General features: G+C 40.3%; 1 protein-coding gene across 1 annotated transcript in view; it reads left to right on the plus strand.

The window, feature by feature from the left end:
* LOC115623825 overlaps positions 1–9,268 on the plus strand; it is a 91,866-nt gene extending 82,598 nt beyond the window's left edge. The window contains exons 12-14 of the mRNA XM_030518373.1: positions 3,660–4,591; positions 7,258–7,634; positions 8,305–9,268. Coding sequence (XP_030374233.1) covers positions 3,660–4,591; positions 7,258–7,634; positions 8,305–8,594 — 1,599 coding nt within the window. The 3' untranslated portion in view covers positions 8,595–9,268. The remainder of the gene's footprint in view (positions 1–3,659; positions 4,592–7,257; positions 7,635–8,304) is intronic.
* The last annotated feature ends 4,396 nt before the right edge of the window (positions 9,269–13,664 follow it).

The raw sequence follows: 13,664 nt of genomic DNA on the forward strand, positions 1-13,664 counted from the left end.
ATTCGTCGGTATAGTTACGCTGGCCGCTTGGATGCTTGTTTTTAGAATTGGCTCATTCTGTGAATGAGCGATACTTGATCTAATGATGACTGCAGAACCACTTTTAGCGGTGCCACTGGGATGATTAGCGTAGTACTGGTCGTATCCTGGCAAATATGCGTTCAAGCCAGGACGCATATGCGTTTCGGTTATTAACATGATATCGATCAAGTTTGAACTTAGGAAAAGCCTGAGTTCATCATTGTTTTTGACCAGGCCCCGTGCGTTCCATAATCCGATTTTTAACAGCGGATTTAACATTTGGATATTAGTTTTTGTACCAAGTCACGGAAGGCTCTATTGGAATCCATATTTTCCTGAATGAGCTTATACATTTGATCCATTCTTGCGTTTAGATCAAAAATCGCCTTTTCCAGCATACTAAATTTATTGTTTAGATGCCAATCTTCAGCGGAAATGTGTGCCCGGGGCGAGTTTTGGTTTGTTGGCGCGATGGTACGCTTTCCTTCAATTGGCCTTGCTGCATCAGCGTAAGAGAAGCCACTCTTAACAGCAGAGCTTGAGATGAACTGTACTTTATTGCCTTGGTTGTTTGGGTAACTCCTATTGCTACCGATGACTAGACCATCTCTCGGCAACCTCACAGCTGGCTTAAGTTTTTTGGCTAGATCAATTCTTACCTTGCAGCCTCTGAAGCTCGACATGTGGTCTTCGCCGCAATTAGCGCATATAAATTCCCCATTATCATTCAGGTTACATGATTTTGAGCCAGTATCATGGTCCCCCGAGCATTTACCGCAAACCGGCTTTTTAAGGCAATAGTTCCTCGTGTGCCCGAAATCTTGGCATCTGAAGCATTGTACCAGCTCTTTACTCTGTTTGGCCTTTGATATTGTAACCCTGTGTCTACCAATTTGAGTTATTTTTAGTGCCTCAGCAACGTTGGGTGCGTTCTGGAGGTTAACGTAAAACATATTTTGTCTTGTTTTGACATTATTTATGTCCTCACCATCCTCCTCATTAATTTGAATGTTACGCCAGTCCGGTTTTCTGGGGCAATATATATTCAAAACTGTAAAGCCCTTGTCGGTAAAGGTGCGCTCTATTAATTGCCTGGGTACATTGGGATGAATATCTCTGAGCACCAATCTGCAGGGTTTGTTCTCCTTCAACTGGTGGTGCCAGAATTGACAATTTTGATTGGACAATAATTTGATTATTGCACGAAACGCATTCGAATTCTTCGTATAAATACGCGAGATCCCAGATTTCGATGTGCGTATGTCGTAATCGTCAGGGGAGACAGCAGAATTGAGCGCCACCTCCAGCTTATCCAATTTGTTAACTTGTGGCACACATATAGCAGGAGGCTTAGGAATACTACTTCCCTGCTGGAAACGGCTGGCTTCATTTTGCTGGCTCGATGGATCTTCGGAATCTGGCTCTTCCATTTCCATAATGGAATCAGCTTCTTCCGAAAGGGCTGCAAATCTATTATTTTGAAGCGCTGCCGGAGAGGAGGACGCAGTTCGTTGTCCCTGGGTTGTATTGACAGGAGTTGGCTTATTTTTTTGAGCCGATTTTAGTGACTCGACGGCTCCTTTCCGCTTCCTATTAATACCGGGTACTGGCATTTGAAACGAGCAAAATTTGTCCAGAGTTGGATTTGCAACTAAGTTTGTGATTGAAGCCGGTGTACTCACAACGGCGGGTGTGGAGCACAAACTGCCATTTGATGTCGCTACTGTAGTATACATTGATTGAGAGTTCACCACAGAAAATGTTAGGGTACTTGTAGTCGATGTACAAGTGGTTGAGGCAATCCAGTTACTGGTTGAGATTGACGGCTTTAAGTATGGTTTTCCCATTGACATATGCAAGTCCTTGGTTATTTTTGCTCTCAGCTCCGAAGGTGATTTACCAGAAATTTTTCTCATCTCCACGTACTTCGGCAGCTTATTGACTACTTCCTCAGCTGCTCCGAGAGCGGCCGAGTCTTCATCAGCATTCATTTACGTGAGATAAGATGACTTGCAAAAACAAGCAAAGAAGAAAAATTCTGGGCTGTCTCTGCTTCGATGACGTGTATACGTCAGCAGAGCAGCCCCATACAGCAGATTAATTGTTGATTGGAATCCAAGAAAATAAGGATACTAAACGATTGCCAAAAAGCCAAGGTGAAACTAGGTTTCCGGGTGATTTTTTTTTTTTTTTTTTTTTTTTTAACGCACTATACGCGAAATAATTGAAAAAGAGGAATTTACTACAATTTTTCACGGAGCGCACAATAAAAAGTCGACTAGTCACTTTGACAGCTACCAGGGTATTTTTTTTTTTTTTTTTTTTTTTTTTTCTATTTTACATATATACAATTTATTAAACTAGTTTTCTACTACCAATATGGCAGCTTAAGCTAGTTGAAAGTTAGGGAATACAAAAGTTGTCTATAGTAAGCATCTATAGGACGCACTTATATCTATGTACATATATACAATATTTACAATGTTTTACATGAAAAATGATTATATTTTATGATATATACTATGTATTTTATACAAGGGCTCTTGTGGGGAGATCCTTTGGATGGCACTTCTTCAGTCTTCTCTTCTTAGGTTTGGACAGGAGCCGCCTCGCTAGTGCGTTGGGGTGACTGCCGAGTCGCTTCTCGTAATTGCTTGCGTGCATTTGAATGACATCGCCAACCTTGGGGACACATAAGTCTCTTTCGATGTCCCTAGTGCGCATATACCAGGGAGCGTTGCATATTTTTCTGAGTATTTTAGCTTGAGCAACTCTTATTTTGTTTAGGTTTGAAGCAGCGGCAATGCCATAAATTGGTAGCTACCAGGGTAGGCACAAAAATAAAACAGAATTAGGTGCAGTATACGGTTTCAGCCCAAAAGTAGACTTGGCTTTTTAGTTGACAGTCTACAAACGTAGCATACTTTCAGGCCGTCCAATTGGAACGCTTTGCTTTCAGTTCCCACATGCAGTGCTTCATAGCGGAGTTGGTTGCAACTATTTCCTTCACGAGTTTCTTGTGCAACAATGTGCATTTCGGTTATTTTACTGGCACCTGGTGAAAAAACGAACAGGCAGTAGCTATTACTACTGCCATCTGGGATAGGAATCCGAGCGCGCCAAGCCAACAATTTGGCACAGCGCAAATTTATATTTGCTTTAAACTTGACAAAATTAATCAAATTAAACACTTGACTGCACCGCCAGACGTGCACAAATAACGAAGCGCCCCTTCCACCATTCACTATTCACCATTCACCAGGTCCTGGGGCATCAACACTGACAACGCGTCGTTGTCGTTGCCAAATTCAAATTTTCTAAGGCGCAAGCAGAGCACACAAGGGCAGCACGCGCATGAGGCAACTGCATGTCGACAAGGGGGAGGCAAACAGGCTAACAGGCGAACTGGCGAGCTGGCGAACTAGTGACTGGGTGTATGAAGGGGCGGTTGGTTGGGCAAATAGACGACCGCAATAAGCTTGCTTAGCCTTTTTGACGGCACAGCCAAACAGACTGTGGCTCCAGCTCTAACGCCGACGGCTGGTAGTCAAAGTCAAGCGCGACGCAAATATGAACTACAAATATTTTCTCGCTAAATTGAGTCTCTTCTCTTGTCTACTTCGTCTTGTTTATTGCAGAAACTAGAGTTTCACACGCACACGGGCACCGCACTCTTCCCGGCCCAATTCGCGCTAAGCTACGAGTTTGTGGATACCGAACAGGGTGGGGAATTTTGGCCGGGACGGCGTGGCGAAGATCCCGTTCCGCCACTATGCTCGCGTATCTTTCGGAAGCGCAAAGGCAACATCCAAGTACCCCGGAACGTGTTTCTTTACGGACGTGGTGGAGCCAAAAATATAAGCTGCCTGTATCGCTTTGAAGCCGGAGCCTCGGAGCGCGTCAAGCTAGTACTGCATAATGTATCCTTTGGCGAGGGAAGCGCCTGCACCACAGACTCGGATCTGCACACCGGGCGGCCACGGTGTAATCAGCTTGACCCCGAGGGCCGAATCACTGAGTTGCGCCTCTACGATGTGCCCTTCCGCGATGTTAAGATTCAGCTGGGCTGTTTCTGCGACAACTCCAGCGCGCTTTATAGCAACGCGCCACTGAGTTTCATCTCACACTCTCGCATCATGGAACTGAGCTTCACAGTCACGCGCCTCAACATATCCGAAGATTTCGCAGATGTGTTCTTCTCCGCGTCATACGAGTTCAAGCGCGTACCTGATTGCCGGAAGCAACTCAAGCTTCGTGGTGCTGGAGGCGAGGATGAGCTTAAGTATCCGCTGAAGACGCAGGACGCAAGCTGCGAGGGCCTGGCCTGGTACATAGAGGCGCAATCCGCAGAGCGGTCTTTGTTCGTGCAAACCTGGGGCACATATCTACCTGTCGATCCAACCTCGGAGGATGCAATGCGCTGCCACACCAAGAACCGTTTTATGGTATACTCTGGGCGGCCCCTGAAGCCGATGCGCGTAGTATGTCCAGCACAGAGCGGTCCGCGACCTACGTCGCTGCACATATTTTCAGAGGACTGGACCAATGGACAGCCGTTGTTCATGAATAAGTAAGTAAACAATTCAGCAGTTATATCTAAAGCGGGGGATATGCAACGTGATTTTGGATAGAAAATAAATAAAACATGAACTACGTTTATAAATTTATACTTTTTCTAAATTGTTCAAAATTGCAAACCCTGTCAATACAAAATTTTAATCATTTTGAGTGCGCCTTTTCGATGGAAATTAAACAAAATCTTGAACAATGTTTATAAATTTTTACTATTTTTAATTGTCAAAAATTTCAAAGTTTAAACAATACGCTCTGTCACCAGATTTTGAATATTTTGAGGGCGCCTTTTAGAAAAACAAAACAAAAAACTTGAACTTTTTTTATAAATGTATACTTTTTCTCAATTGTTCAAAACTGGACACTCTGCCAATACTATATTTTGATCGTGTTGGGGGGCGCCTTTGGAAAGAAATTAACAGAAGCATGCATTTTTTCCCTTTTCTTAATTGTTTAAAATTGCAAAGTTAAAACAAGACAAACCAAAAACCGTGTTTTGATATTTTGGGGGAGCTAAAATAAATATTATCGTATATTTATTTATTTTATTTAAGTCGTAAAAAGGACGACGTATGGAAAACCATGATAAATATAATAGAAAACTGCAATTATATTTTATAACCAATCCGGCGTTTGGGGCAATATTATTTTCACTTTATAAATAAATATAAAACTTAAACCGACCGTATCAATCAAACAAGAGGTGTAGAATCAAAAACTATTTAATAATATTAATATATTATTAATATTGATAATATTTAATTAATAATTAAATAATTAATTTAATATAACAGAAAAGTTTACTAATCAGAAGCATGAACTATGTTTACCAGCAGCTGAGAAGATATTCTACTCTTTACAATGTTATCAGACACGTGATTCAAATATTAATAATAATCATACATTTTTTCATCCCGTTTGATATATGTACGGTTGTTTAAAAAGTGGGTTTTCTGTGAAAATCTTAATATTTTAGAAAGAGCAAACTATACATACTATAACGAGAATGACCATACGTGGAAATACTTATAATAAATTGAAGGTTTTATAATACGTGATTTATCACAATGCAGTTTTACTTGTATAATAGTTTTTTTTTTTTCAAATCAAAAAGATATTTGTGAGTATACTAGTATCGTTTACAAATATAGTTTATAAATACAAGTATTTGGCAACTCATGTGTTCACAGATCTACTCGTATACGAAAATACAGCATTTCATTCGCACCATCTATAAAAGGTGGCATGCAACTGAGGAGTTGACCAATTGGGTTAAGGTACTCTAATCACAAACAGGGCCACGAAATGTCAAGCACACTCATTAGCCTTTTGGCAAGAAAAGGAACTAGCACATAACACGAAGCAATTACCCTTCGGGGTGCCATAAAAATATGTTTTCACGTTGTATAGTATGTGCCACCATTTTGGAAGCAATGCATACACGTAGATGACTATGCATGTGTGTGTGTGTGTGTGTGTGTGCGTGTGTATGTGTGGAGTATGGTATTAGCGACAAATTTATATGCCACGCACAAGTTGAGCGAGAAATGCATGCAGCATTGCCATAAAATTTAATGGCAACATATTGAGAAGACGCTCAGAGCTGAGCCGAGTGCAAGGCTGGACTGACCACGACCCAAAGTTAAAGGAACCCACAGTCAGGAGCTCAAGCCAAATGGGACTACATTTTCTTTGCACGCACCTTGAACATAAATTGCCAGACACACGTCATGACACACTCGCTCGATTACTCGGCTGTTTTACGGCTTGCCTGACTCAATGGTCGAGGTCTCAGCCAGGCTGTTTAGCTTTGCATGCTTTTGAACATCGTTTTAACTTAAAACAAGTGCCAACGTGAGCATGCAGGTGTGTGTGTGTGTGTGTATATATATATATCTATACACGTATGCTGGTGTAGGAGCGACGACCATGTTTGTTTGCTTTTTTCATAGCATATTTCTTTGCGCTCAATTTCCTGTGCTTTGTAGCCATCGCCCCCAACCACTACCCCTCTGCCCCACCCGTTTCGAACTCATGTGCGCCTCAATACACAGCACTGCCATTTCCTGTTATTGCATTTTTAAGCAGGTGCTTTCTGAGTGCAGTTGTGGAAGCCAAGCCAGGGTTATTAGTAACTATTAAAATGCAATTATATGATCAGAAATGCCAGAAATGTTTTCTAAAGTGCGGACCATTGCAGTTTGTGCACAAAATCGAGCTAATTTAAAATACAAATGAAAAACTAAGCATTCGACTTCTACTATTGTAGAAACTTCTAGAAGTTGCACCTGCTCTTCAGATAGAAATGCTCCTCAAAAACATAACTCGAAAATAGCCCTCTATACTCGTATATTCTGCTTTACTCAGTGTTTATATTATATAATTTGGATTTTTAACGGTATCGTGCTAGTCTAGTGTTAGTTTTAAATACAGTAATATCTTCGCAGTCTCTGGATTACAATGTTATAATTGGAATAAATCTTAGAATATTCTTAGGCGCGATATCAGACACTTTTCTGTTTTGGCTTGGATCACATTGTGGAGCCAGCAACGGGTTGGGCTGTGACTGAGGATTGGGGAGTACCTAAGTTGCCACAAAGATATATATGCAGAACGTTTGAAATATTTACAACTTGGCTTAACTGCGACTTATCTATTTCACAGACACGTCAGCCTGGTGTTGGAGCCTATACTGAAGGAGCCAGGCGACATAGCCTTCACATGGTTGGAGATCCATCGGACGAAGAACGCTCTGCTACAGCAATTGGATTTACATGTCAATGCAAGCGTAACCACCGGTCTAGGGGGCGGCTCGAGCATCGGCACTGGCTCGGCGGGCAGCGGAAGCGGAGGTGTGGGCACGGGCAGTGCTGGAGTTGCGGGTACTGGCGGCGGCACAAGCAGTAGTGGAGCTGGCGGCGGAGCGTCAAGCATGGCCAACGAAACGCTCAACGAATTTGGTTTCTATCCCAAGGAATCGGACTGCGAATATAAATGTCCCGAAATCGATGCATGCATAGCGGCCAGCCTCTGGTGCGATGGTAAGTAGACTGCGGACCTGGTGGCGGGGAAGGGGACTTGTAGCCTGTACGTGATTCGGTGATTTGGCCGCAAGAAACAACAGCCATCGCATTCGTGGTCGACTGTCTTCTAATTTCAATGCTGGCTACTCGCAGCCCTATCGCCTCACATCGACCACGCTTCTGTAATCAGAGCAACTTTGTGACAACTGCACAAGGCTGCAGGCTGCAGGCAGCAGGCAGCAGGCTGCTGGGTAACGACAACCCGCAGCAAAAACCCCAAAATGTCTTGCACAAAAGTTTGCAATGTCCGCCCGCCATAACCGCTGCAGCAGCAGCTGTGCAAAGTGGCGGCCAAACTTATTTGCGCCGCATTTGTCGACTGCCGCGTCGGCCAAAAGGCAGCAGGTGGAGAGAGAGAGAGGGGGGGAGGGGGAATGAATGTGGCAAAGAGCAGCTGTAAAAAATATCACAGGCTGGCCTTGTTTTTTAGCTTTAATTATTTACGGGCAGTCAAGCGGGCCGAAACCGAGCTTTTTAGCCGCAAAGGCAAGGCGTTAAGCAAACGAAGAGACAGTCAGCCAATCCGTTCGTGATATGCGATGTCCAATTGGCACTGTCGCTTTCAATTTGCAAATACACGTATAGTCCCGAATCTTTTCACTCAACGCACTGCTTTTTCCACTTTCAGGCCACCACAACTGCCCCTCCGGCTTCGATGAGTCTGAGGAAGAATGCGGTACGGCGCGCAAGCTGCTGGAGCTACCCGGCGGAGTCTTCGCCGCCCTCGGCTGCATTGCGGCCGCCCTTACCGCCTGCCTTATGTTTTGCATGTTCGGGCTTATGCGTAAGCGCAAAAAGTCCGTGACGCAGCAGAAGAGCTTCATGAACGGGACGACCAACGGGAACGTAGCGGCCAACGTGGGCACTCTGAAGAAGGACTTGAAGAAGGACACGCTCTTCGTTGACCCAGCGTCCTGACACGGGCTCCAGCCGGTCGAGTACATACATGTGGATCGCGAGACCACCGTGTGATATGTTGCTACCGGCTGTGGCTTCTACGAGCAGGAAATCGTTTGACCTCTGTACCCAGCGGCTAGGCAGGCGTGTGTGGCACGGGGATTTTAAAGCTGTGTGAACGGATGGGTGCAGCAAGACATAGAGAAACAGATAGAGAGATAGAGTGAACTAAACTAATTATAAGTTGGTAACTTTTTCTAAGCGCTTAAGTAATGTGTAGTGTATGTAGTGTGTGTTGTTATAGCCAGCCGATAGTGTTGTGTATGAAGAATTGTATGTACTATATATGACGTGTCTTGGACTTATCTATAGTATTTTGTTTAATTAAGTTGGGTTAACAATCACTGCCTAGTGTGTACATAACGACTTTGTTGAGGTTCTAGTGAATGTTTAGTTGGAATAGACCTTTAATTCGGATCGAATGTTTAAGCTGCAGAAGCTCCTTAGTTTCCTTGGATCGAGCTACACGAGCGCAACTATTGTAAATTAGGTACCTTGAACAGATAAATGCAGCATTAGTCCGAGAAAATTGAATCTAGCACCCTAAAGCACTCAACACAAAATCTAAAATCTGCTGCAATTAAATTGTAAAAAAAAAAAACAAGAAACAAATTAAACAACAAACCAGAAACATAAAAGGGCTTTCGGCTCTTTTACATTACCATAGCAAGTAAGTTTAGATTTAAGCTTTAAACGGTTAGCAGCATTTGGAGGCAAGTAAAATCTCGACAGTGTTGTGATCTCATGCATGCACATACTGAGTTACGTTGAAAACTATTTACTAAGAGGCATTTATTGGAGATTGCAGATATAGCAAGTGTTAGAGCATAATAAACGTACGTGTATGTACTAATGTATAGTCTTTGACGTAATAAAACACGCCTAGTCCCCACAAACTGAAAGATAAAAGCCGCACGACGTTTTTGGTACTGCACTCAATAAACAATGCAACAAATACAACACTTAGCGAATTCTTTATTGAAATGCAATTGTTAATAATTAAATGATAGATCTAAGGCATTCGAAGTCGCGCATACTCGTACTTAAACAGATATCCTCGTAAGGTAAACAGTTTTCAAATACTGCCATTAAATGTCTTCAAAGCATAACATCTACTGTGTTTTACATTCATAGATACTACGAGTATTTTTTCCAACACAAAATACAAATGTCAAATTTTAAAGAAGTTAAATAAACAACTTCTCTAATAGGTACGAGTACTTCTCATTTCTTCTTATTTTAGTGAGTCTGCATGAAAAAGGTTGCCGACTCTTTTCAACTCAAGCATTTCTGTCTGCCATTGTATTTCGGGACATATTCGAGAGCAATTGAAAGCAACTTAGTCCCTAAGCCGATTTTATTCACATGAAAGCAAACATATGTATGTATGTGCCCGTATATCAACGTGTATATGTATGTGTGTGTAGTACTCGTATGTACATAAATAAGTATGTGTGTGCACAATTAATGGTAATGAGTGGCGAACCGATTGAGTCGGGCCTAACAATTTCAATTTCAACTTCTTTTTCAAGTTCTATTCAATTACTAGCTCCAAACAAATACCTAATCACATTAACAGTTCAAAGCATTTAACGAGAAATTTGTAAAAATCGAAAACAAATAACCGCATTATGTAATAAGATAGTAAAATATGCCAATTGTATGGGGTACTATAAATAAATCATAAGTGCTAGCATAATACACCTACGTACGAGGGCATACTTACACGAGTATAAACAATCAAATTTTTGGCCGATTTTCATAATCGAAATGTAAGCTAATTAAAGGCAAGCCCCTAAGACAGAAATACTTTATTTAATAGATGCTTAATTAAGAAAAGGGAAACATTTTTGCATTAACATTAACAAAAATGAAAACTGCTCTTGTGAGTAATAATTATGCGCAATTACTTGTATGCATAATTGTTGTTGGAACTCGAGAAAGCCTGAAATCCTTCGTTTTAAGTAATACATAGGCTTTACATTTATTTCATTGATGCTGGCAAGGTCAGAATTAGATTTCTTAAAAGTACATTTTTTCAGTTTCTTTATGAATAGCAAGCCAATATCAACAAGAAATGCACTTTGTACAATTTCAATAAAAGGGAAAATGTTCTGCTTATGCGAGTGCATAAAAGTAATTAAAATTTAGGAGAATACACAACCCCAAATAGCATAAACATACAAATATCTGGAATATTTTACATACGTATGCATAAGTAAACAAATCGAAAAACAATTTCAAATAAAAATGGCATATAGGCCCAAATGGAATTTGTGCCATAGGCATGGAAAAGATAGAGGTGGGCAAATAAATTTGAATAAGTATGTAGCTTTAAAAAAATATTCACAAAATACAAAATACAAATATAGATAATACCGTTGCTATTTATGGCCACCACTGTCACATGGTCACATCAGTTCGGTTCAGTTCCTCTCCACAGCTACGGAAAATTTGTGCCAACTGTTTAAAGTAGACTTTGAAAATGAAAACAAAAAGAAATTGAATTATGGCCAAGCATAAAACATTGCATGTAATTTATTTGAAACGTGGAAAGAAGTGAAATGCGTATGAATGCCGAGGTACGAGACGACGTTAACGGAATGGAGAGTAAATAAAATACAGCAGCTGTGTAAATAGTCGTATGGCATACTGTTCACGTAAACATACACACGTATAAACATACTTTAAAAAAATCCAACATACACACTTGTCAAATTTTTCTGTTTTTCCTGGTTTTTTATTTGTTTACCCCATAAATTGCGAATTACTTTTTATTTATTATTGGAACTTTTGACGTTTTTAAAGCGCTAGTCTAACATGTAAGGCTCACTTGTATTATAAATGATATACAGTAAAACAGAAATATTTATATATACATATTTAGAGTATCGAAAAGAAAATTTGAAATAATGACGCACTGAATCAAATAGAAGAAACGACTAAAATAAAAATTAAACAAAACAAATAAAAGCTGCGTTTTATTGTGTAATTTTATGGAGACGATTTTACATCACAAAAACACACATGCTATACATTACTGATTTCCGTCATCAGTATTATATATGACAAACCCGGATCCAGTTCATTAATACCTTGGTAAGAATTTCTGGGATTACAGATAAGCTTCTCCAATTGAATTGACCAAAGATTGGAACTACCAGGTGGCTTGCTCTGCCAAAGATGATCGACGACCACTATAAATAAATTATCAAATTGCATTAAGCAAATTAAACAAGCTTTTATATTTTTAATGTTGAAGTAAAATACTTTAGCTTGGCAGAAATGGATTAATATTTTTGACCTCCTGTGCAGTGCTACTGAAATACGTCCATCTGTTTAACTTACCTCTGGCGCCGAGTGGTTCTTATGACTTGTTGTATTCGGACTTTTGTCCGTTCTCATGGACATTTAAAGTCAAGGTAAGTATATGAAACTCATTATTTTTCAAATTTTATTAAGTTGAGTTGTAATGCTTTTTAATCTTTCCTACGTCACATCTTTCCCAATACTTCCTCCGATTTTTATGGATTCGATTACGTCCTTGATTGAGTACCCACTGTCGTCCACCTTTCTTTGTCTGTACAAGGATGTCCATCGTCCCAATTGGTGTTTATTGGATCAGATATGGATGCCCTTTCGCGCATTTGCCAAAGCCGCAACTCCCATTCTTGTTCCGTTTCTATGGCTCTAGATGTGGATGCCCTTTCGCAAAGGTCTTGCAAACGCAATTCGTTATTATTTTGAATTTACACTGACAACCAAAGTAAAAAGTGACTGTCAAACATATTAAAATGATCAGAAATAAGCCAGAAAACGATGGTTCTTTGCATTGAGTCTATACGGAACATATATATATATACATACATACTTACATACATACTTTCATTTTTATATATTTATATAGATAATACAAAGTTCATAAATTGTTATGAGAAAGTATTTTTCTCATTTTTACAGACAGCTTTCAAGAATTATCATCACTATCCGCATTAAGCTCAGGGTTTGTGAAAATACATTTTCAGTTGGCATTTCTATTAACCAGTTGCTATTAGCTATTTAAAGTAATATTGCTATAGTTTCCGTAAAATGCCAATTTTAAAATATTCGAATAATTTCAATGAAATATAGCGTCAGAAGAATTCAGTCTGTACAATGATACCAAACCCAAAGGGTTTTTCCGAACATTAATGAAGACTGATCTGCCTCGGGCTTATGCAGGAGAAAGTGGATATCAGAACTAATGGACAGACGCACAGTTAGGTATAGCTATGTTGAATCTTCCTGACATGCAGATAACGCGGATACTTCTTTGCCCCCTTTTGTGTGTTACATACATTAGTCCTTGAGTACGTGGTATAAACAATTGTTTTTTCTATGTTTTCCCTTTCTCCCAAATAATAAACGGATATTATGAAATTGTTTAGTTTTCATGTTCTCCTATGCCTCAGTAAGACCAGCAAATGTATTTTTTCAACACACGATATACTTTTGCAAAGATACAAGGTGTGTTCCAAAGTAAACAGGACTTTAAAATAAAACAGAACAAATGGTTTTTTCGGCAAAATCAATTTATTTTATTCAAAATAGTCTCCTTCTGCTTCAATACAGCTTTCTGCACGATCCAAAAGCATGTCGAACGAGTGTTTTAGCTCATTGGCCGGTATGGCCGCCAGTATGCCGATGAAAGCCTTTTGAAAGGCCTCTACGTCTGCATAACCCTTTCCTTTCATGGGCAAATGCATTTTTCCGAAAAGGTAGAAGTCGCACGGTGCCATATCAGGTGAATACGGCGAGTGGTTAATGGCTAAAATGTGATTTTTAGTCAAATAATCGGTCACAAGCGTCGATCGTCTGAGCAATTTTTGGTCGTTTATCAATTTGTGCGGAACACACACCTTTCGTAAGCCCAAATGTTCGGTCAAAATGCGATAAATCGATGTTTTGGAGATGTTCAGTTCCATTTCCATCAATTTCAATAATGATTTCGGCTGATTTTTGATGAATTCACGCACAGTTTCGATGGAATTT

Source organism: Scaptodrosophila lebanonensis, unplaced genomic scaffold (genome assembly GCF_003285725.1).
Source record: "Scaptodrosophila lebanonensis strain 11010-0011.00,11010-0021.00 unplaced genomic scaffold, SlebRS2 tig00000001-arrow-pilon, whole genome shotgun sequence".
In the NCBI taxonomy this organism is placed as follows: Eukaryota; Metazoa; Arthropoda; class Insecta; order Diptera; family Drosophilidae; genus Scaptodrosophila; species Scaptodrosophila lebanonensis.